The sequence below is a fragment of the Dryas octopetala genome, chromosome 6 (assembly GCF_963921425.1).
Source record: "Dryas octopetala chromosome 6, drDryOcto1.1, whole genome shotgun sequence".
In the NCBI taxonomy this organism is placed as follows: domain Eukaryota; kingdom Viridiplantae; phylum Streptophyta; class Magnoliopsida; order Rosales; family Rosaceae; genus Dryas; species Dryas octopetala.
In genome coordinates this window covers 9,700,470-9,723,017 of record NC_141371.1, presented here as the reverse complement: position 1 = coordinate 9,723,017, position 22,548 = coordinate 9,700,470, and the positions used below count along the sequence as shown (strand labels likewise).

The following is a 22,548-nucleotide window of genomic DNA, read 5'->3' as shown; positions in this document are numbered from 1 at the left end:
ATATGGAAAACGCGTGACGTTCAAAAAGGAAAGTGGGAAACTTCTTCTTGGTGTGATCGAGTGTTTGATTGTGATTTTTGGGGTGGGGAAGAAAACTGGAAAGTAGGCAAACGAGTGAAAACAAAGAGACTTGGTCGCATCTCATTTGGAGTTTGGGACTTTGTCTTCTTCTCTGCTCTTTCTCAATGCAATTTGCATCATCAACTCCTATTTTCATGTTGCCATATGGAGTGTAATTATAGATCACATCATTCTCATTTTTTTTTTTTTGGTTTCCAAATCAGATTTTCTTGGTGGGGAAGGTTGTAATCTTATTTTTATTCTCTCGCTATCAAGGCAGTAGTTATTGTTTTCACTTCTAAGCAGAAAAGGAAAAGGCTGGCTTTGTTTGTTCGTTCAATATTTATTTATAAATAATGCTGAGGATTCCAAATTTGTATACTAAATTTAAATCTCAAATGATGCATCAGTATATATACCAGTATTTTACTTAACATCATTTGGGATCCAAATTATTAGGCACTCCCCTTCGTTTCAGTTCTGTAATCCATACCATGTAGAGGGATGGGTGGCCATTTAATTACATTTATTCTTAAGAGGAACAAAATTACATTCTTCTGAAAAGTGGGCATTACATTCAATGGGAAAAAATATGTACAGGTCGCACGTTCGCACCCTGACGTCGCGCGCTCAGTGCTGGTTCAACGGCATTTATGTTATGGTTTAGTTCCGAAATTTTGGACTGTCCATAAATCCCAAAGCTAAACCATAAACATAACGCATTCACCAAGCCCATTCTATACCCTAGAAGGAAATGAGGTAAAAAGACAAAAATTTACCTCAAACTCGGTGGTGGAAGCAGCAGCGAGAGCGCTGCAACAGCGAGCGCTTGCCTGTGTTAAAAAATCATTGCCAAGCACTCGGCGACGGATGCTCACATTCACAACTGATCGAATCTGAAGATAAGTACATCCCGCTCTCTAGAACAAACCAACCACAACCAGCCAGGTAACAAAATACGGATGAGACAGCAAGAACCATAATCACAACATAATTACTCAAATCTTTTCTATTCAAATGGCCATTCATGTACATGAATTTGGCAATACACCAAATAAACATTCACTGCTCTTATTATTCCAAGAACAAAAAGCAATTTCATTTCATTTCCTACCTTCCCTAACCCTTTCATAATTCCTATTTGTGGTAAAACTTAAAAAAAAATACAGAATAATTTACAGGCCAAAGATACAAACATAGTACATCCACGACTCCCTATATTTTGAGAATGGAGGAAGTAAAAAATGAAAGAAAATTTTAAACCGACTGGAGCACGGTGAGGAAATAGGGATATCCCTGGCATGTCCCAGAAGATCTATCAGGATTTTCTTGACCATTAGAAAGTAAAAGTTTCCAATGCAAAACATAGTTTGACAGATCATATGTCCCGGGAGAGAATACACAAACTCGAAGAGGAATTTCAATTCTTGATATAGGCTCAAGTTGGACTCTAGTAGAGCTTGACCCAGACCAAATAAACGGGGAAGCACTCTCCAGTGGCATTGGCTTACCAATCCGGGATCCAACGACATCAGAAGAGACTTTGATGTCATTCACTAGTGAGAGATCATGCCACCCTTCTTGGTTGCTCAAAGACGTGGCAGGTTGAACTCGAGTTGCATCACTTGAATTATCATGATCTTCAGTGGAGTCAAAGGTGTGTAAGTGTACAGATGCAACTACATCTGATGAGTTGTATATGGTCATGCTAAGACTTATTTCACAAAAAGAAGCAGAGAAGTTATGATATAATGATCGAGGTCCATCCACTAGCCATGATATAGGACTCGTGTTCTCAGTACTGTCCATTCAACCGCCAAAATAGATGTCAGCGTAACCCAAAATTAGAAAATGATTAATAAAAACAAAAAAGTTCAGCAAAGAAAATAGAGCAAAACACAGAAAAAGGAACACAAACAAAATAAATTTCAGATTCATATTCAAAACCTTTGATATTGAAACAAAACTTGCCTGCAGTGACATGCATGATGAGAAAAAAGATGTGGTGGATCCGAAACCACAGGATCAATTTCATTCTTCAGAGGCCAAGAGATTAATATGAAGTCAACTGTATTAGTGTCCCCCTAATCCATACAAAAATAAAAGGCTCAATACGATAAAAATGGAAGCAGCAATAATGTACAAAAGCATAATCTAATGCATCGAATATGGTATATGTTCTGAGTACAATCAACAAGGACCAATTATTCCTTTGCCTTTCTTACATCCTCTGCTCAAACAAATACTAAATGATGCGGCAATGTTTCATTTATTTAAATTTGGACGTACTCTGGGAGAAATTCTCTTACAAGCATGAGAAATGAGAGCCATTAAATTGCAAAGTACCTATTAAAATCTTGCAATCTAATGGCTCGTCTTTCTCATGCTTATGTATGCTCGCCTTTCTCTTGCTTATTAGAGAGTGCCTCCCTACTCTGGACCTCATTTATTGTTAACAAGTAAGCTAATGACACATCATTTAGTGAACAAATTTGGTGAGCCTAGCATTATTGCCCAAAAAATATTATATCCACACTCGGATACTTTTTCCATTTATGGATAATCAATCCTGACTGCCATCCAACAAGACAAGGAGATTCCGGAGTCAGACAACCACCTCCAAGTGATATTTTGTTGTGGTACTATGACGAGTGATATTGAACAAAGGGATATCAGAAATAATATAGCAAGAAATATATCAACCTTATGTGAAATTTCCTGGTGCAGTCTTTCACAGTGATGAAAATCTGCCAGGGGCGAGTTAGCTATATCAAAAAGTGATCCATTACTGCCCTGAGTACCCAACCTCACATCACCTCCCAGAAGCGGGGAATGAGAAGACATATCATCTTCAGAAGTTGATGTCTTGCTGTGATTCTGAATCCAAAAAGTAGTTCATTAGTATAAAGGGGAAGAAAATCAAATAAAAACTTGGTGAAGTAAAAAAAAAAAAATACAAGTGTACATATAAACCAGATAAAACCATTTCAAGATCACAAGATATCACTATATGTCGACAATGTTGTTGTGGCAGCCTGGCAGGCAATGATGCAAGATCTCAGACTTGTCAGTCAAACAAGGGGGTTCTTAAACCTAAAGCCTTAAATGAGGGAGATTTATAAAAGAAAATTAAAAAATTATAAGTTTAAATCCCAAGTCTTAGAGGCTTGAACAACATCACAACAAATATCGGACATAACCAAATACAGAAAATGCTTCAGGCCTTCTTAACCAAACTGCAATTATTTTTAGGTGACTTATGCAAAAGTTTAAAACAACAAAATGCAGGTTATATAGAGAAAATTCTATAAAAAAAGGGCACCACAGTTTCAAATTCTGTACTGACCTTGAGCATGAAGAAACATGACAATGCTTGGTGAGCCAATAAAGATTGTGAAGGGAAGATGGCATCAACAGGTTGTAGTAATGAGATTTCCCATTGGTGCCCAACAGATGATAACTGATGAACTTGGAAAATCTCAGAGCTGGTCTTGTTGACAACATCCATGCGCACAAGAAACTCTTGCAATCTTGATGGACAAGGACTGATTTGGAAATTCACATCCAATGACGGAAATACCTAAGAAAATGAATTTTAAAATTGATCATATATTGGGTTCATAGTTAATATATTTGAAGATAAGACACTCATTTAACAATATAACATTGATTTACACAATATAATTCAGACCTTGACAAATAAGAAAACAACTTCATAGAGAAGTGAATCAAATATAGAAATTTTCATCTCAGATATTAATGTACACACCTGCAAATTGTAATGCATGCGTAAAGTGCGAAATCTCATGGTGCTTGAAATATCCCCCATCTCATAATATATAGTTATGTACAAGGAGATGTTCCCAGGAACAGCTGCCCGAAACCAAAGAGGCCACAATAATGGTGTTTCCCCTTGAATTATTGTATCCTGAAGTACAGAGTGAAAAACACCATAAGACCAGAAAATGGCTAGTAACAATTTCATAATAAATCATCAAAAGATACACACAGGGAGAAATTGATACTGACCTCTGGAAATAGAAACATGGTATGAGACAAGTCATTAGAGTTGGCACGTACACCAGGATGCTCAGAATTTGTCTTTTCTAAGCAAGCAGGAAACTCTGCATTCAAACTTTCCCGCTTCCCAAGACTCAGAAATCTAGGATGACTAATCTTCATTTTCAGATTCTGTGAGAGCATAAGGCCATAAACTGCATTAGCTCATATAAGCACATTATACATATTGGATGCATTCATACACAAAGTTAGCCCTGCCTGACATAGAGGCAAGCTTGGAAATATCTGTTGTGCAAGAGCATGGATGTGATAGTATGTAATCATTAGTTCATGCAACAGCATACACACAGAAATAATGCACTGAAAATAACAGATCAAACAAAGGCCAAGCTGACTTAACCTCTTAAATAATCAAGGGGAAAACTAACATATACATAAAAATTGGAACAAATGCAAGATCATCCTACAGAAGCAAACATGGATAGACCAACTACCACAGATTAAAAACATTGAGTGCAAAAACCCATACCTTCACAGAAAATTCTGATGGGTTCCTCAGCTCCAACACAAGATGCCGTAAATCTCCTGCATATGCTCTTTTAGGTAGTGGACTAATGACACCCTCAAGCTTGGGTACACTCTGACGTTGAAAGAATATAGTTAGTAGGAAAAGATGGCCCAACTTAGTCACATGGCAAAATCGGATGGTGGAAAAAATATTTATAAAAAATAAAATTAAAAAAGTGGGGGGGATGCACCTTAACCACTACAAACTTTAAATTAGCACTATGAGGATGCTTAGCGTTCTGTGTTCGCTTTCCGCTTATCTTCTTCATAGGAGTAGTGTCAAAGTTATGGAAACCAACAACAAAACCTGACAATTTCCACTTTACGCCAACTATTTGTAAAGTTCCTTCTACTCTGGGAGTAACTGTTAGTTGCACCTGAAAGTAACAAGAGCTGACAATAAGCAAAATTCCAGAAGTAACAATGAATTGTGAACAAGAAAGGTTAATAAAAAGCCATCATGGAAAATAAATTGAACTATCTACTTTTCAAGCAGTAAGGGTGACCATGGAAATGAAAAATGGAACTCAAAAAGAAAATAATGTCTTTCTTTTCATAAGTAAAATGAAGGGGGCACAACCCATGTACACAGGAAATATGGATAGAGAGAACATAAAGTGTAAAGTATCTAACTATCCGAAAAAGAAGAAATGACAATGATAGAGGATATGCATGCAATTAGCTAATAACGACTCCACTTCTTTTTTAGTACAAAGTTTTATATCCGGTCATGAATTAAAAGTGTAGAAACATATGTCAAATTGTAGTAGCAATCAAACCAACCATTTTTGTTATGTTCAAAACTTCAAACACATGTCAATGAGTTAATATCAACAGAGAAGATACTAGATGCGGGGAAAAAATAAAAATAAAAAGATATGTCAATCATCTGTTTTTATAAAATAAATTTTAGAATTCAGCAGTAATATCATAATGGATAGCAAAATCAGTGCAAAAAGTATATCTCTTTTCCATTATCTGTCCATTATCAAGGAAAAAAAAAAAAGTAGATATCTGTCCATTATTCCGTTCTGCATTACTTCAACAACTTAAATGAAGTACTCACCACAATTGTTTCACCTCCTCCAAGTGAAAAGCCAACATCAGACAAAGAAAATAAAGAATTCTCAAGGCTCATATCCCTGCAAAACTCAAGCAAAAAATCCACCTTAGCAAGTGCAAACGAAACAAGAATCCAAATAGAAATAATGATATAGACAAGTAACCAATGTTTTCAAAGGCAAACGTGTGACATGAGGCGCTTTACCATGGTCTATGGCTTAAGCCCAAATGGCCCTGTTTACTTTTATACCACACCTTTAAAACCTTAGAAGTCCATGGGGCAGCCTAAACCTATTAATACCACGTAATTGAAAAGCCCACATTTACACTTCATTTAGCATGTTAAAACAACCCAATTTAAGGCCCAAATTTAGCAAAACCAAAACCCAAAATACAATCCCAATAAACCTCTCCATATTAAAATTAAACCAGTTGAGCAATTGGAGAACACATATAGAAGCAAGCAGTCAGCCATATGACTGAAGGAGAGCTTTCCTTCAGGTTGATATTAGTCTTGCCAAAGGTGAAAAGGAGAGAAAACTAGAGATTTCTCTCTGGCATACTCCTCAAACTTCACTGATTGTCTTGATTAAGAGCTTAAATAAAAGCTCTTTTTCTAATAAAAAAAATTATTGATCAATGACAAAAGAAGTACAAACTGTGGACAACATTACAGAAAACCCACATTTAAGAGCTTAAATTAAAGGTCTTGATCTCTAGTTCCCAAAAGCCCTTTAGCAAGTAGGAGGAGAACAGTCAACAACCAGGAGAAAAACTCCGAAAATGCAAACTAACAACTGCAAAACCAAAGATGAAGATACCACAGCACAGGAACAATCAAGCATCCCACTGCACACTTCAGGGGTGAGCCATTTGGTTGTTTAATTGTATTTATGGCTTCAATGATTGAGAATTGGGGTTTTGTCTATCAATTTTTTCCCTTCAAAAGTTAAAAGCAAAATCCATACCAAAATAATTTCATCTTGTCAAACCATATGCCTCAGCAGAAAGACTCAAGGAATGCCCTGAGGCGTGACTCACCAATGCCTTTGAACACACTGCAAGTAATTATAAACAATGACATACACACCTATGGTTTAATTTAGTAGATTCATCATCATTTTGAATCCCCACCAATGAGCTATTTGCATCTGCATCATCACAGACTGATCAGCCTATCATTGTGAATGTACTTACCTATAAGCAATTTTAACAGAGAAACAGGAGTGGAGAAGAGAGAAAATTACCAGATTTCATTTCATCAGAGCTTTCAGAAAGCTCACATATTAGGGAAACACTAGAAAGAAGAAGAGAGATTTGCAAAGGGTTTTTAAATTCGATATCAACCTTGACCGCTTCTGCAAATGGTGATGAAGAACAAAATATCAAAAAATATATATCTATTAGAGTGGTGTAAAGGAACCTTACTACATCTTCTCTTTCTTCCACACTAGTCAACACATAACAGTACAGTATTTAATTTTACCAACATACATCCAATTAGGACGCACATACAGAAGTCCTGAGAAAAATTTCATCCTTTTCTGAATAAATCTTAGAAGATTCTTAATGCACTAAAAAGAGTGTTTTTGAAGGAACAACAAGAACATCTAACTCATCTACGTAAACCATCATTATTATCCTATATATCAATTATGTCCAAGCCACTACCTTTTCCTTCATTGTCTCATTGCCTGGAAGTTGCAGTATAAGCTTCTTTGGACAGCTAGGCTGTCTTGGATGATCCCCCATTCATTCAAAATTATAGTGCTTATGGTGGAGAGAAAAAAGCTAAAGTTTTATGGGATGGTTGAGTAAGGGCAATCTTTTAGGTGGTTTGGATTGAAAGCAATAACAAAATTTCTAGGATAATTTTGAAGAGATGGTGGATTTCTTATGGAATATTGTTTCTTTTGGGTGTCTTTGTGGGGCCCAGTTTCTATCAAGTTTAGTGACTGCCCTTTCTTTCTGTTCGATGTGAACTGGGAAGCAGCTGTTACTTAAATTCCTATGGTGATTTTGGCCGGGAGTGTTGCTGTTTGGGGTTATCTGTGTGATATGTTTTTTTGTTTTGTTATTCTCTCATTTCGTTGAGTCCCCTTTAGGTGGGCCTCTGGTTCACTGCGTTTGTACTCTTTCCACTTTCTTCATAAAATTGTTCTATTTCCTATCAAATACACTGTCCGAACGGATTTAAGTTAATAAACAGGTAGTAAGAAGTGTGCTTGGCTAATAAAGTTTCCCTCAAACATAAGTGATACTTCCCACTAGGAATCAGATAAAAAGAACCTCTTTCCTCAAACTCAATTAAGGTTCATGTCTTCCAGAAATCAGTGCAAACTGAAATGAACATTTTGCATCAAATTATACCACCCAAAATCTTTGACAGCAGACCATTAGTGACCAAATTTTGCTCTAAGAACCACTGATCTAACATTATCTTGTCAAGAAGGTAATGAATTACTCCCCTAGGACTATCAGGAAGAGTTCATACGTAAACTGAAAATCAGAAAGATTGTTCAATTCCTACGATTGCAGAGTGATGTGCCCTACTATATCAAGTAAACGTGAAAGGCATCACAATTGTGTGAGAGGATTCTGAGCTTAGTTGGCAAGAAGAATACACATTATTACTTAATCACTAGGCACCACACCACAGTAATACTGTAGACATCAGCAGATCATACAGTTGCAATGAGCCGCACAGGCATATAGTTTAAAGAACGCAATGTTAACATATAAAGTAATCATGCAACTTCACATAATATTCAATCACCTTCATACCTCCTGCAACACAAACATTAGATTCTTTGCCCTTCTTTGGGATAAGCTTTGATTGTAACTCCAGCCAATTAGTTCTGGCAGTAGACGAAGATGGAACCATTTCCTCCTCTAAAGAATCCCATATTATGTCCTTGACACTAGCCTGGAATGTTTTAAAAACACAATAACATCAATTACAAGCCACAGTCTAAACCACCTTAGCAAAACCATGAAAAATAAATTTTTCTCATTAGCACCAAATATAACTTCATCAAATTGAAAAGGTGTCAATGACCATAGCACAAATTATATGAGATCTCATGAGTAATCCATGCTCAGTCAATCTTATGATGTTTACGACATTTAGAACATCCTATAAGTTATCCAGCACAGCTCAAAATGCTTTTGTTGAAGTTTATGCAATACCAGTTCATAATCTCCAGCCAAAATAAAAGGTTCATAATTTACAGAAGTTATAAAGCAGTAACTATGCAATATGTATCACTAAAAAGATCAAAAATTCATTTGTAAACAATCATATAGACATTTACCCAACCATGTTGCAAGTGTGCGTATGAGTGTGTGTTCTGAAATCATGCAAGACTCCAGGAAGAAAACAGATAAAATGGCCAAGCATGTCAAAAGACACATTCAGGCAGTTTGGTTATGGTGTACACTGTACCAATCTACATCAGCTCAGAAGGCAACATAAAGTGAGAGCGTATGTTACAAGATATATGCATGCAGACTTGACAATTTGTAAGAGGTAACCCCTACTCGGCAGTCCAAACGTTGTATGCACCTTGAGAAAGCCTCAAAGTATATATGCATTAACATTAAAAATCCCTTCAAGACTTACAAGGGTTGCTATCTTTCCCAATGATTGTCTTTTCATAACCAAAAAGTTGTACCAAACATATTGCAACAGACGAGGGGGAAAGAGGGAGAGAGAGAGAGGCATTAAATAGAACATTTCTAAATTAGAAAAGCGCATTTGTAATACAACTTACAGCTGCAGATGATGCATAGGTTCGATGATCTTCAAAAAAGACCTTGAGGGATGAGATATTGATCTCAGGCAACTGAAGCTTTGATACCTCAAATGTTTTCCCTGTTTTCTATATGATCCAAAAGAAAGCTCAGTTAATTTCCAGTCAAAGCTGGCTCAAGGACTATATTGTTGTTATCATTTTAGACTGCTTAAATTCAGAAAGAATGAAAGCAGAATGCCAAACATATAAAAGTGATAAATAGGATTGGGCAGTCTATTTATTATTACTAAAGAAGTAATATGACCTTTTGTCTTTAATCTGCACAGGTTATTGGATGTCTAGCCTGAGAGGTTCTTTCCTGTTTCCTGTCAGGATCATATTTAACTTTACAGACTCCTTGGATGTTTAAAGCCTTCTGAAATAGTTAAGATCTACCTAACATTTTCATCCACCCTTGGTTGGGATAAGAAAGAATGCCGTATATATTTTTGTAAAAAATACTAAAAATATATCAGACATTAAAATCATCCTCAGTAAAGTTCAATGGGGATTAAAAAGTCATGCCAAACCAGACTAAACCTAGAGAGCTGGCAAATACAGGTTACCTTTTTTGACAAGATCAAATAAGAGTTACTTTAAAGACCTTGCACTTTTACCTTCCCCTTTCTCAACCATAAAATAAAAAGGGTACTAGTACTGAGTGCTGACCTGAACAATTTGAAGGAAGTCCCTTAGGAATAACTCCTGTGTTGTCTTGGACTGATGACTACACGCCAGGACCTCCAACACATGTTTTGCAGCCAAATCATATAACCCAAGAAAAGCATACCACCTGAATCACCGAAATTGTATCAAGAAACTCTGTACATTGTAAACAAGAAGTTGGCATAAAAATTTTCCCGCATACTACGGCTGCACCTGAGTCCATATAACTTACTGTCCAATATGGAAATGAACATGGTCTTTGATATGACTCCACGTAGTTCCTTTATAAACAGACATGGCACTTCTATATGTGCGAATTGCATGTTTGACCTGGAGAGGACAAGGTATGAAACTTTTTTCAGAAGATGAAACATTTAAAAAGCTAAGTTTTACATTACTTGTAGATATAGCTACCTGATCACATTTCTTGTAACGATCACCAGAAAGAACAAGATGAAATCCATATTTGTGTAGCATAGGTGGTTTGGACAACAAGTAGCAATAAGATGCTTGCTCAAGCATAACAGCAGAATGTAGAGGCTCCTAAGAAAGAATTAGTCAGGGACAAGGAAAAAAATCCTCATTATGTATTATATTAAGAAAACGAGCATTACCTCAGAACAAACACGAAAGTAAACAGTAGCAGCCTCTTTATACTGATATCTTGCCTTCAACATCTCCACCCACCAAAGACCACACCGTGTTGCATTTTGCTGACTAGATGGTGCTACTTTCTGAATGAATACCAATAAAATGTGTTTCAAACGAATTTGGCAGAGTCCAACCAAAAAGAAGTAAAGCAGAAAAGAGATGGATCTCACTAATTTAAGTTGAATATAGCTTAACTGACTTTGTTTTTGAACTTAAGAGTACCCAATTCTTTACTAGATAAATATTATATTGGATCCCACATGCGGAGTATCTAGTATGTTAGAATTTTCCTAATGTGATTCACAAGACAACAACTGATTAAGAAGCACACCAACCAATCCAACTACAATCTCATTCCATTGAAGAAAAGAAATAAGAGGACTTCTGAGTAGACCTGGAACACGCACGACTCAACAACACAACACAAACACGGACGAAAAATTCACTGTTCAGGTTGAGCCTTATAAAGTCATGTTGACTACGGGTCGACCCATTAGAGACCCGTTAGAAACAGGTCATTTCCGCATTAACACATGAAACCCATTAGTGACCCGTTAGACCCATAAGAAATCAGTGTTTTATTTTATTTTTTTTCTTAGGCTATATTGTTCATTTCATTTGTAAATATTTTTTAGATGTTTCTTATATGTAATGTTTAAACTATAAACTTATGTTGTAAAATGTATTTTAAATAAGTCTTTTAGTTGAAAAAAATAATGAAGATGTTTTAAGGGGTTTAACTGGCAAACAATATCCAATATGACTAGATTTTCTAAATATGTGGAGATAGGCTCTAGATAAGAAATTCAAAAATTAGTTTCATGGACCTTGGGCTTTCATCTGGTTGAGGCTAACTACAAGACTCAATTTCTTTTCTTTTTTTCAGGGTGATACATGGATCTTCTATTTTGGGACTCATGTTACATGTAGTCAAAACACATAAAAATTTCTTCCAGATAACGTGGTGGAGCACACATACTTAGTCTCAAACCTCAATGAAAGCAATTGGTTATTGGTTAATCAGTAGAACAAAGGAAAAACAAATGTACATACTAAATAGGTATTAAATGCATTTTCCATGCAATACTCTGCATCCTTTCTTGACTGGTCTAACATGAAGTATGCAAGCCCCATCATTTCCTGCAAGAACAAACAAAAGTCAGATTTGTTACACCATGAGACCATTCACACAACAAAATATAGACTTTTCTGCCACAATAGAGAGATCAAATGCAAGGAAATGTAAGCAGATGGGTAAAATCAAAATTTAGAAAGAAAATATACATTTGAAAAAAAAAAATCCAGAAGCCATAAAACCAACCTGTATGCCAGCATAGCGTTTCCAGGCTTTATCAAGCTTGTAATCTGTGGATATTAGGCGATAGTTTGATAATGCAAGTTCGTAATCACCTAGCATGAAGGCGTAATCACCCAAGACTCTAATCTGAGATTCAATGGAGCTAAAGGTATACCTTGAACAAAGAATATAAAAGCCATATTAGAAGAAATAAAGAGACAGAATAAAGAACACAGTAACAATGAAATATAATGTTGCATAGCATACGTCGGGCCATTGGGAGAATCCACCACTTCTTCTTTCCCTTTTCTCCACCATAAATTTTTTATTTGGTTCCTAAAACCTTTCCTAGTTGCAGAAACCTGGAAACATTAGATTAGACATGATACAATTAAATACGTATATACAAATATAAGAAAGGTTTAGACCAATTGTACACCAGAAAATAAAATATTTTCATGACTAGAAATGATATATGGTGATACATACCTGCTGATTGAGCACACGTATATTTTGCTCCATGTAAGGAATAATGTGTTTAGATGATAAATCTTGCATGAGATCTTTTATCTGTTCCCAGTTTGTACAAATTGGATATCATGGTCAAAATTCTGACGTAAGCAAAAAATTTGAATCAACCCTATGCAGGATTATAAGAATATTAGCTAAAGATGACGGAAAGCACCTTACCTCATTAAAATCGTCGACGTTAAGGAAGCAACGAAGAGGTTGACTAGGTAAATCATCAGATCTCTGTGAAGAAAATACACAAGCCTACAGCCTTAGCATTACTTTATCTAATAATTTTAAATAGCAATAGCATCAGGCAATATCAATCCATAGAAGAGCAGTCAAAAACAAGGAAAAAGTTAAGCCTTAAGAATAACTTACATAATGCAACCAAGGATTATCTTGATGTTCAATCACACCATCTTGAGAAGAATTAATGCATAATAGTTGACAGTCAGAGCCAAAGGTGCTCCTCATTTCAGTTAAAATTTTAGTTGCCCTGCAAAAATAAATAAGACTCAAACACTATCAATTTTCCATGACTGTTACCTTTGATTTTCTAAATTCCTATTCTCTTTGATCTCTGTCGATTTCATCAACTGCTTTAGCTCGTCAAACAGAAAATGTACAAGTAGTTTTTCTTCTTTTTATTAGAAACAAAACTTTTATTAAGAGAAGAAAAAGTACGAGGAAAGACAGACAAAATGTCCATTCTAGGAAAGAGGACACAACCAACTAACATTAAAAACACCACAACCAACACATTACTTTCCCCAATCAAGATAGATCAAAAGAAAAGGGAATGTTCCTAAATTGCTTTGACGAAGAATCCCACAAGAATGCCAAAATTCTGCTCCACCTCCACAGGAATTCCACAATCCTCCCTTTATCTCCAAAAATCCTATAGTTTCTTTCCATCCAAACTGTCCACAAAATTGCCAAAACTGCACAACACCACAAAGTACTGGCTTTCTTATTTAAACTATCTCCCACAGGACCATCCGCCAAAAAGATATGATCAATACTCTTAGCATCTCTAAAGCCCAAAGAGCACCAATGAGGCAATAAGCAGGTACTTGGTCTTCTTTTTGGGAGTAGATCACAAGTGTTAAAAGATGGATTTCAAAGCAAAACAAACTAACCTTGCTCCACAATCCTAGAATCCCACTCATTAGACTGCAAACCAAAACTTACTTTGCACAACAAAACACCACAATCAATTCTACTCAAGAGAAAATCTCCACAACCATTTACCTAAAAGAGCCATGTTCCTAAGCAGAAGATTTCTAATTGCTAAACCCCGCTTCTTGTTCAAGATTCTCCGCTAGAGTCCAATTGATTAAATTATCCTTTCTCCCTCCATCCATCCAAACGCTTCCTGAATTTTTCCACTACAGGATCCCAAAAGCTCAAAAGCATAGAGTACTCCCAAAGGGAGCCCCAAATAATTCAAAGGCCACTCACCGATTTCACACCTCACACCCCTATCCAAGGACTGAAGGACCCTATCCTCGATATGAATACCCACCATAACACTCTTGGACATGTTTATTCTGAGGCCTGAACCAACCCAAAAACTCGATAATCCTATTTAAATTTACAAGAATTAAGAAGACTACCTAAATTATCAATGTTATCTTGTCTCAACTTCATGTACCTTGATTTGAAAATACCCCTTATTTCTTAGGGAAAATTTTTCAAAAAAGACATATTTTGGGGTCAATTCTATTTTAGGACACACGTTTAGGTTTGTATTAGTGTAGGACACATATTTAGGGTTTGTGCTATTGTGGTATGCACTGTCAATTCTGCACATCACCACCGACCTCTAAATCGGATCTACTTGTCATTACAATTTGTTTTTCTGGGTTTGGCAAAAGATTTTCAAGGGCTTGGTCAGATCACTGGCTTTAATGGTGGGTGGGCTTACTCGTAAGCCCAAGGAAAACGGAAGCTTCCTGAGCTCCAACTCCCAAACCCCAGCTAAAACCCCAAGTGGGTACTGCTCAGATGCTCAATCTGACCGTTCCTGACCCCTCAATTTGCTTAATTGAGGTTCTTTGAAGGAACTCGTTGTTAGTGTTGTATATGTAAATAGTAATTTTGTTCATTATTAAATTTATTTGATCTTCAAGTTTTTGGGATGTGAGGGGTTGAGTATGGGTTTCAAAGAGTTGAAGTTGACGAATTGGGTAGAGCCACGGGTGTCCATGTAGCCATGGGTGTCTAGATATTAGATTTTCAATGGTTGTTTTTTATTGGATTTTTTTAAGAAGAAGAGGAAAGAGAAGGAGGGTGTGGGGTGTGGGGTGTGGGGTAGGGGTGGGAGTGGGGGTAGGGGAGATCTGCAAAAGAGGTGAGGAAGAAGAAGAAAAGAAAAGAAGAAAAAAAAGGAAAGGGCAGGTGGTTCAATTAAAATTAAAATTTTTTTGTGTTGATTTTTTGTTTTTTTAATTTATGGGAGAGTTGCAGACAAAAGAAGAAGAAAAATGGAAAATAAGAAGAAAGGAAAAAGAGAAAGAAAGAAAGAAAAAGAAAGGAAAAGGAGAAAAAAGAAGGATTTGTTCGATTCTTCTTTGTTTTTTTATTTATTTTTACTTTTTTACTATTTTATTTAAATTATTTATTATTTATTTATCTATGTGGCATTATGAATATACGTGTCCATTTTTAAAAAAGTTAACTCAACGCCAATTGTACACCACACGTGCGCCACATCATCACCACGTCATCACTTAACGGGGTTTTGGACGAAGGGTTTAACGGAGGTAGGTATTTGCCAAAAAAAATGAAGATGGTATGGGACCGTTGAAATTTAAACTGGGGGTACTAACTTGCAATTTGAGACAAACTTGAGGTACTAAAATGTAGTTTGCCTAAATAAAATTTTAATTCAATTTCTAACTTAATAAGTATAAAAAATAAAAAACTAAAAAGATTAATACTAAAAATAAATCAAAATATTTAAAACTAATTTTTTTAGAATTACAAAAGATTAAAACTAAACAACATTAAAATTAAACAACATTAAACTGAAATATTCAAATAAAAATAAAAAACAAAAAAGATTAAAATTGAAAAAAAAAAAAGGATTAAACTTTAAAAAAAAAAACCATAAAGAAGAGGGAGATCGATCTAGATTGCACCCTCTTCACCCAGCAAACCCACCTACGGCAACAGCCCTACACGACGGTGACGGCTCTCTCTCTCTATCTATTCCTCTCTCTGTCGCTGGGTGGGTGCGACGAGTTTGGGTTTGGGGTTGGATGGGAGGGGGGTTGCGACGGGGACGGGGCTGGGTAGGGGGGTTGGGTGGTGGAGCGGACTAGGTGAGGAAGGGGGAGGTGGTGGAGCGGGTTGGGTGGAGGGAAAGGGTGTGGAGGGCTGGGTTTGGGGGAGGGGGCTGGTGGTCGGGGCTTGGGGGGTAAGGGGGGTGCTGGGTTTTTTTTCATTTTTCAGTTTTTGTTTTTTTCTTATTTTTTTATTTTTATTTGTTTTAAAAATATATAGGTGAATCATCAATTTTGCCCCATAAAAATTGGTCACGTGTGTGGCACATGGTCTATTTTTAACGGAATACTTAACAGAGTTGACGGATTGTACCACAATAACACAAACCCTAAATATGTGTCCTACACTAATACAAACCCAAACGTGTGTCCTAAAATAGGATTGACCCCAAAGTATGCGTCCTTTTTGAAAAAATTTCCCTATTTCTTACCTCCATATATTTACTAAATTCTGTTAAATATGTACACAAAAATTAATGCTTTACTAAGTTCTGGCCTTAACTAAAGCAATTTATTGCGATGCAGATTATTTATGCAATTTCTAACATGATTAGAAAGCAAGGAAAGATGCATACTTCTCTGAAGATCCATCTTGATTATCATGCACCAGTAAATAATGCTTCAAAATCTTTGGGTCCATTGCGCCACTGTTAAGGAGGGAGGGCAACTTGTTGGTGTTAAAGAGGTCAACAAATCTGTTGATAGGCTGATCATCCTTTGAAGAAACTACCAAAAGACCTGCAAGTAAAATCAAAGAAAGTTACAACTGAATCCCAATTAATATATCAAATAAAACATTAGCATTTTAAGAACTATGACTTATAGCATGGACCAGATTTGTTGAGCCCAGAGTTGTTTATTAAATAGGCAAAATAATAGGTACTTCAAGTTTAAACACCTTACATGCCACAGGATGATCAAAAGCTTCATGGTCTGAAAAAGACACAGTATGTACAAGCTCTTTATTGAAAAACTGAAACCATGGTGGTAGTATTTCAGATTCAGATCCTGCAAAGGAAGTCATGTATCACTATTATAACTGCAGATCTGGCAAAATTACAACAATTCATCTGAATATTAATTATACAAGTAAATACAGTTGCAAAGGATAGGTTCGAAAGATAATATCATGCTGAATGCATCTTTTAAGAAAAAAAATGTAGACACAACACAACTCCCTTGAGAGCAGAATGTCAACCGATACTAGCTGCACCGACATGGAGGAGCTCAACAATGGTATGACCACTCAATAATACTTCAAGCCAGAAACTGTTTTCACGAATCTACATAAGGAAGATTACTTACTGGACAGTGCACTATTGATTTGAGGCAGATCCGAGCACAATTCAGAAAGATCTTTCTCCCCAGCCTGGGTTATGACTTGCTTCAACCGCTCTTTTGCTACCTAGGTGAAGTTAAACAAAATATCTCATGCTCCGACAGTTGAGATTTCAAGAGAAAATTAATCTGAGCCATAAAACAACAAATGTGCAATAGCTGCTATGCAAATACCAAAACCCACCTAAACCTCAACAGGATACTTCTTTTTTTGTCCTTTGTTTCAAGGCAGAAAACATATCATGATGGACAGCAACATGGTGCACATGATAGATTGAATGAAGCACTGAGAGACATATAACATTTAACATTTTGAATTCGTGATCGTTTCAAGCAGAGCCTAAACTCAATTACAATGTCTTTTCTTCTCTTTTTTTTTTTTTTTGTCCTTTTTCCATCTGTCATAAATGTTTGTGCTTTCACGTTAAATGTTTATAGAAACAACCCACTAAATTTCATTAGCCAAATTTGGTAGCCCAGAAAACTTGAGGGAAATTAACTTAAATGCTTCGGCATACATTATAGGATTTTCAACTAAACCACACAATTATAGTCCAACTGAAGTGCAGGTTCCTGGTTTCCAAGTTTCAATGAAAATCAGTTTTCACATTTTCTCAGCAGCACAATAAAAAGTTTACCTCCAAGTTTGGTTTCCGAACATCCGACTCATAAAACAAGCGTAACCCGAACTTCTGAAGCCTGTAGGGTTGGTCACTCGCTGTCCGAACAGGCACTGCACCAAAACCAAACACAACAGTCTCAATTTCCACTCTGATTTCACATTCAGAAACCCTAACATATAATTACACAAATATATATATACATATATATCAGTGAGATAGTGAGAGTTGTGTGTTCACCGTCGATGTTGTTGAAGGCACAGAAGGGCCTAAGCATTTGAACGAAGGACATGCCGTTCTTGATGCAAGCTTCTTCAACGAGAGGCGTACGGAGCACCATGACAACGGGAGTGATCTCCTCCAATAGCATTCTTCCAAGTGGCGTATTCGCCGGATCCACCATTTTGCTGCTTTCTTCTTCTTCTCTGAAGGCCCTGATTAGTGACGACAAGACCCCCTCTCCACTCGGGCTCAATGACGGCACTGAGCCACTCACTGGGTCGATGCGGGTGAGTCACGCGGGGTCTGGCTCGCTCAGATCCCGGGCGTCAATGGAGGATTGATAAATGAGAGCGAGAACGAAAGCTACTTGCAAATGTATGTACGATTGTATGACTTCGTTTGTTGTATAGACTGTTGCGAGCTGGTTTTTTTATTTTTCGGATTCGGGTCGTGTAGTCTTGGCTTGTCGGGTTTGTCGGTGAAAAGCCCATTGTGGAATTGGTTTGGGTCGCATTAACATAAGGGTAGTCATATTTCGACCACCCTAAATTGCTGAGTTGACTACCCTATTTCAAAATTTCAACTTTACCATTAAAATAAAAAATTTCAATTTTGTTCGTCGGATCATTCGACAGTTATCTACCGAAATATTTATGGTTATTCGACAGTTATCTGCTGAACATTGGTGAATTATTCGGTGGATAACTACCGAATGGAAATGAAAAAGGCATTCGACAGTTATCTGTCGAAATATTTGTATTTATTCGACACTTATATGCCGAACATTGGTGGATGTTTCGGTAGATGACCACCGAATGGATCTAGGTGATTTCATCATGTTTTTGCAATAAAGGGTAAAATAGGAAAAAAGTTGAAAAAAATATATTATAATGGTCAACTCAGCAACTAAGGGTGGTCTGCATAGCCTCACTCTTAACATAATCAATGTGTATTGCTTCATTTTCAATGTCGCGGAGGCTATTCCGACCGCCCTCTATTGCTAAGTTAATCATTCTAACATATTTTGACTAAATTTTTTCTATTTTATCTTTTCTTGTAAAAAATTATGGAATCAGACTCATTCGGCAGCATGCCACCAAAATATACTAAGGAGTTCGACAGCTTATAACCAAATATAATGATAATGTTCAAAAGAATACTACCGAATGCCTTTTTCATTTCCATTCGGTGGTTACTTACCGAAAATTCCGCTAATAGATCTGGGTGATTTCATCATGTTTTTGCAATAAAGGGTAAAATAAAAAAAAAGTTGAAAAAAATATATTAGGGTGGTCAACTCAGCAACTAAGGGTGGTCTGCATAGCCTTACTCTTAACATAATCAATGTGTATTGCTTCATTTTCAATGCCGCGGAGGCTATTCCGACCGCCCTCTATTGCTAAGTTAATCATTCTAACATATTTTGAATAAATTTTTTCTATTTTTTCTTTTCTTGTAAAAAATTATGGAATCAGACTCATTCAGCAGCATGCCACCGAAATATACTAAAGAGTTTGACAGTTTATAACCGAATATAATGATAATGTTCAAAAGAATACTGCCGAATGCCTTTTTCATTTCCATTCAGTGGTTACTTACCGAAAATTTCGCTAATATTCGGCAGTTAGGTGCTGAATAATCACAAACATTCCGACAAATAAGTGTCGAATGACCCGATGAATAAAATTAGAATTTTTTATTTTTAAGGTAAAATTGAAATTTAAAAATAAGGTGGTCAACTCAGCAATTTAATATGGTCGGAATAATCTGGGCCTTTCAATACAACTTACCTTGATCAATGTGTATTTTCAATGTCGTGACTTAGACCACGTTCTTGAAATAATGCTTGAACAATTGTACGCCCACATAACTTCCTTTCACAATTGTCGAGACTGGCCGTTTGGATCCTTAAATTTGGATTTCAAATCTATGTATTTAAAATTCATGTATATAAAATCCTAGATTTAAAATTCTATTGTTTGGATATAAAATTTATTTATTTTTTTTTGGCCACTTTTGGATATAAAATTTAAAAGTGAGGATTTCAATTTAAAAATTTTAACATTTGATTAATAATAAAAAATATGAAATATGATTTTAATTTTCATATATTTACCAATATATGATAAATATATATTAGTCGAAAAAGTTGTCGAATAGGTGGCGAGATTGCAGGCACAATATCTTTTCAGATTCTCTTATGGGAATAGTAGAGTCATCACTCTGTAATGGATCAGTATTCTTCAATTGTTTTTCTAACTTTTCAATCTCACTTGCAGACGAAGGGGCCTTAAAGGCTTTAACCTTGAATCTTCAAACACAAGGGTTTGATATGATTCCAGGTTCACAAAAGATGGCTGTCGTTTATAGAATCTATTATAAGGCCATGAATACTTTGTGCCAGAAGCGCACAATTTAGAAGCTAAAGGTAAGACTACTCTTTTCCAAGCAAATTTGGGAACAGCTAATGTAGTGGTCCCAAAAACTATTATGTGGAATGATATAACCCTTCCTAAAAGATTGACTCTCCAGAACCAGGTTCTTGCTAAGCCTTTAGAGAACCAAGAAGTAGATCAAATCATTGAACACCAAGATGGAGATGTGGAAATAAGGTTTTCCACAAACAGATCGGCAAGAATCGTCAGGACAAGTACGAGTTGAAGGGGAGAGAGTTCTAGAATTCCAAGTGCTAGAAGCTTTTTTGTAGCAGAATCAGAACATGATAAAATCATCATGGGAGGATTAATGCAGACTGACAACCAAGTTAGTCAACCTTGGTACAAGGTGGAAACACCCAACATAGAAGCAAGCGGAGCAAGGCCAACTCAAGTAAGAAAACCACAATCACCAACTTTCTCAGATTTAGAAGGAGAACTTTTTATCAATATGTTAGAAGAAGAAAGACCCTTTGACATAGACCATGAACTCTTAAAACAAGAATTCATGAGTGAGAAAAATAGAGAAAAAAGGGAATGGTTTGAAAAAACTTTTGGTCCAGAACAAAAAGAAATTCTTCATAGAGCTTTCAATGCCAACATAACAAGATTCAGAAGGCATATCGCTTTTTTTGTCTAGTTTGAGGGATTTGCAAGAAGAAATAACCTAGAAGAATACAACCAGGTAATTAATACCTTAGGAAGCCATTTCAAGAACTACCTAACTAAAAAAGAAAAGACAGTTAGCTCTACACACCCACCAGCAGAAAACCATAGAAGTAAATGGTATCTCTCTTTTTAATTTGTAAACAGAAATAGAAAGCATATAGAGAACAAACAAACAGATTACAATAAACTGGAAAATACAGACATAAAATACAAGGAAATCAAACATTACAACTTATAAATCCATTTGGAACAGGGGACCTCCAAATTGGTAATAGCAAAGGAACTTTAAAACTTCAAACACTCTTCACACAAATACTTAGAAAAAATAGAGGCATAGTTTCTAACTCTTGTCTCTTAACTAAAACTCAAACTTGAAATTCTAAATCAGAACTTGTGATGCCTTGGAAGCGAGAGGGGGCCTTCCTTTTATAGGGAGAAAAGCAGATTCCCTCTTATCTTTAAGACGCACTATCATTAAGTGGAAGACAGCTGGTGACGTGGTGAAAGGAATAGTGACCCGCACTGAGGTGAACAGCGGAAACTTTTTGAAAAGTGAAATGGCCGACGCCTTATCTGTAAAGGTTGGGAAAGATTCCCTCACAGTCATCTTCATTATTTAGATGTGTGTTGTCTTCTTCTTCTGGTTCAGATGTTGACATTTTATCTACTTCATCAAGGGCTTCCAATAGATGCTGCCTGATGTCAGCTTGAGATAAGAAGGGTCAGCTGATTTAGCTGCCTTAATTTGGGATAAAAGTCCTTTAAGGACAGGAACAAACTCCTTTTGAAATTGAGATGAAGAGGCTTCTTTTACCCTTATGAGAACTTCATTTACAGATTTTATTTTAAATCTGGGGAAAACGAGATGAAGAATTTGATATTTATCCCACCATTTTATGAACAACTGTCTTTTCATCTGTCTTCCTCTGGTGAGGAAATCTCGTAAATCCATTTAAGAATCCAAATCATATCATAAAGATAGAAAAACCAAATAAAAGCTTCCCAATAGCCTGCCAAATCAAAATTAGAAGTTCTAAATTTTTGAAAAGAATCTTTTACTTCTAAAGGCAGAAGATCCATAGAAGGACCCCAAATGAGAAAGCAGGCTTTAAACCAATTTGGAAGGGGTTTTTTATCTCTGATTTGAAAATTGAAAAACCAGGAATGTGAGAAAATATCATTTTGGAGGCACAAAGCATTTTCCCAAGCATGTTGGTAATCAAAGTAACTAAAATAATTTGGATAAATTTTTGGGTTTCTAAAACGTCTTTTAGACATTGGGTTAGGACCCCAATCTTCCCAAGACAATACCTTTAAGATATACATCTGAGAGAATCCAATAACTCT

At 36.1% G+C, this 22,548-nt stretch overlaps 1 protein-coding gene across 1 annotated transcript; it reads right to left on the bottom strand.

Moving 5' to 3' along the window:
- Positions 1–1,040: 1,040 nt before the first annotated feature.
- Positions 1,041–18,459, bottom strand: LOC147282182 (Tetratricopeptide repeat (TPR)-like superfamily protein). The gene is made up of 28 exons (XM_086247135.1): positions 18,116–18,459; positions 17,894–17,988; positions 17,223–17,322; positions 16,821–16,925; positions 16,493–16,655; positions 13,009–13,126; positions 12,808–12,870; positions 12,607–12,687; positions 12,385–12,479; positions 12,142–12,292; positions 11,874–11,960; positions 10,784–10,903; positions 10,584–10,712; positions 10,402–10,499; positions 10,173–10,296; positions 9,483–9,590; positions 8,494–8,635; positions 6,957–7,067; positions 6,800–6,860; positions 5,714–5,789; positions 4,839–5,024; positions 4,610–4,720; positions 4,090–4,251; positions 3,830–3,988; positions 3,407–3,640; positions 2,764–2,937; positions 2,032–2,144; positions 1,041–1,861 (listed from the first exon to the last, which is right to left on the bottom strand). Exons 1-28 carry the CDS (start codon positions 18,276–18,278, stop codon positions 1,318–1,320), a joined length of 3,873 nt encoding a protein of 1,290 aa, XP_086103261.1. The 5' UTR covers positions 18,279–18,459; the 3' UTR covers positions 1,041–1,317.
- Positions 18,460–22,548: the final 4,089 nt, after the last annotated feature.

Coding starts and splice junctions, on each gene's coding strand:
- LOC147282182 (XM_086247135.1), bottom strand. CDS start 18,278: ATGGTGGATCCGGCGAATACGCCACTTGGAAGAATGCTATTGGAGGAG. Junction 16,926..17,222: donor AATCAATAGTGCACTGTCCA/GTAAGTAATCTT, acceptor CTTCCTTTGCAG/GATCTGAATCTGAAATACTA. Junction 6,861..6,956: donor CTCTGATGAAATGAAATCTG/GTAATTTTCTCT, acceptor GTGATGATGCAG/ATGCAAATAGCTCATTGGTG.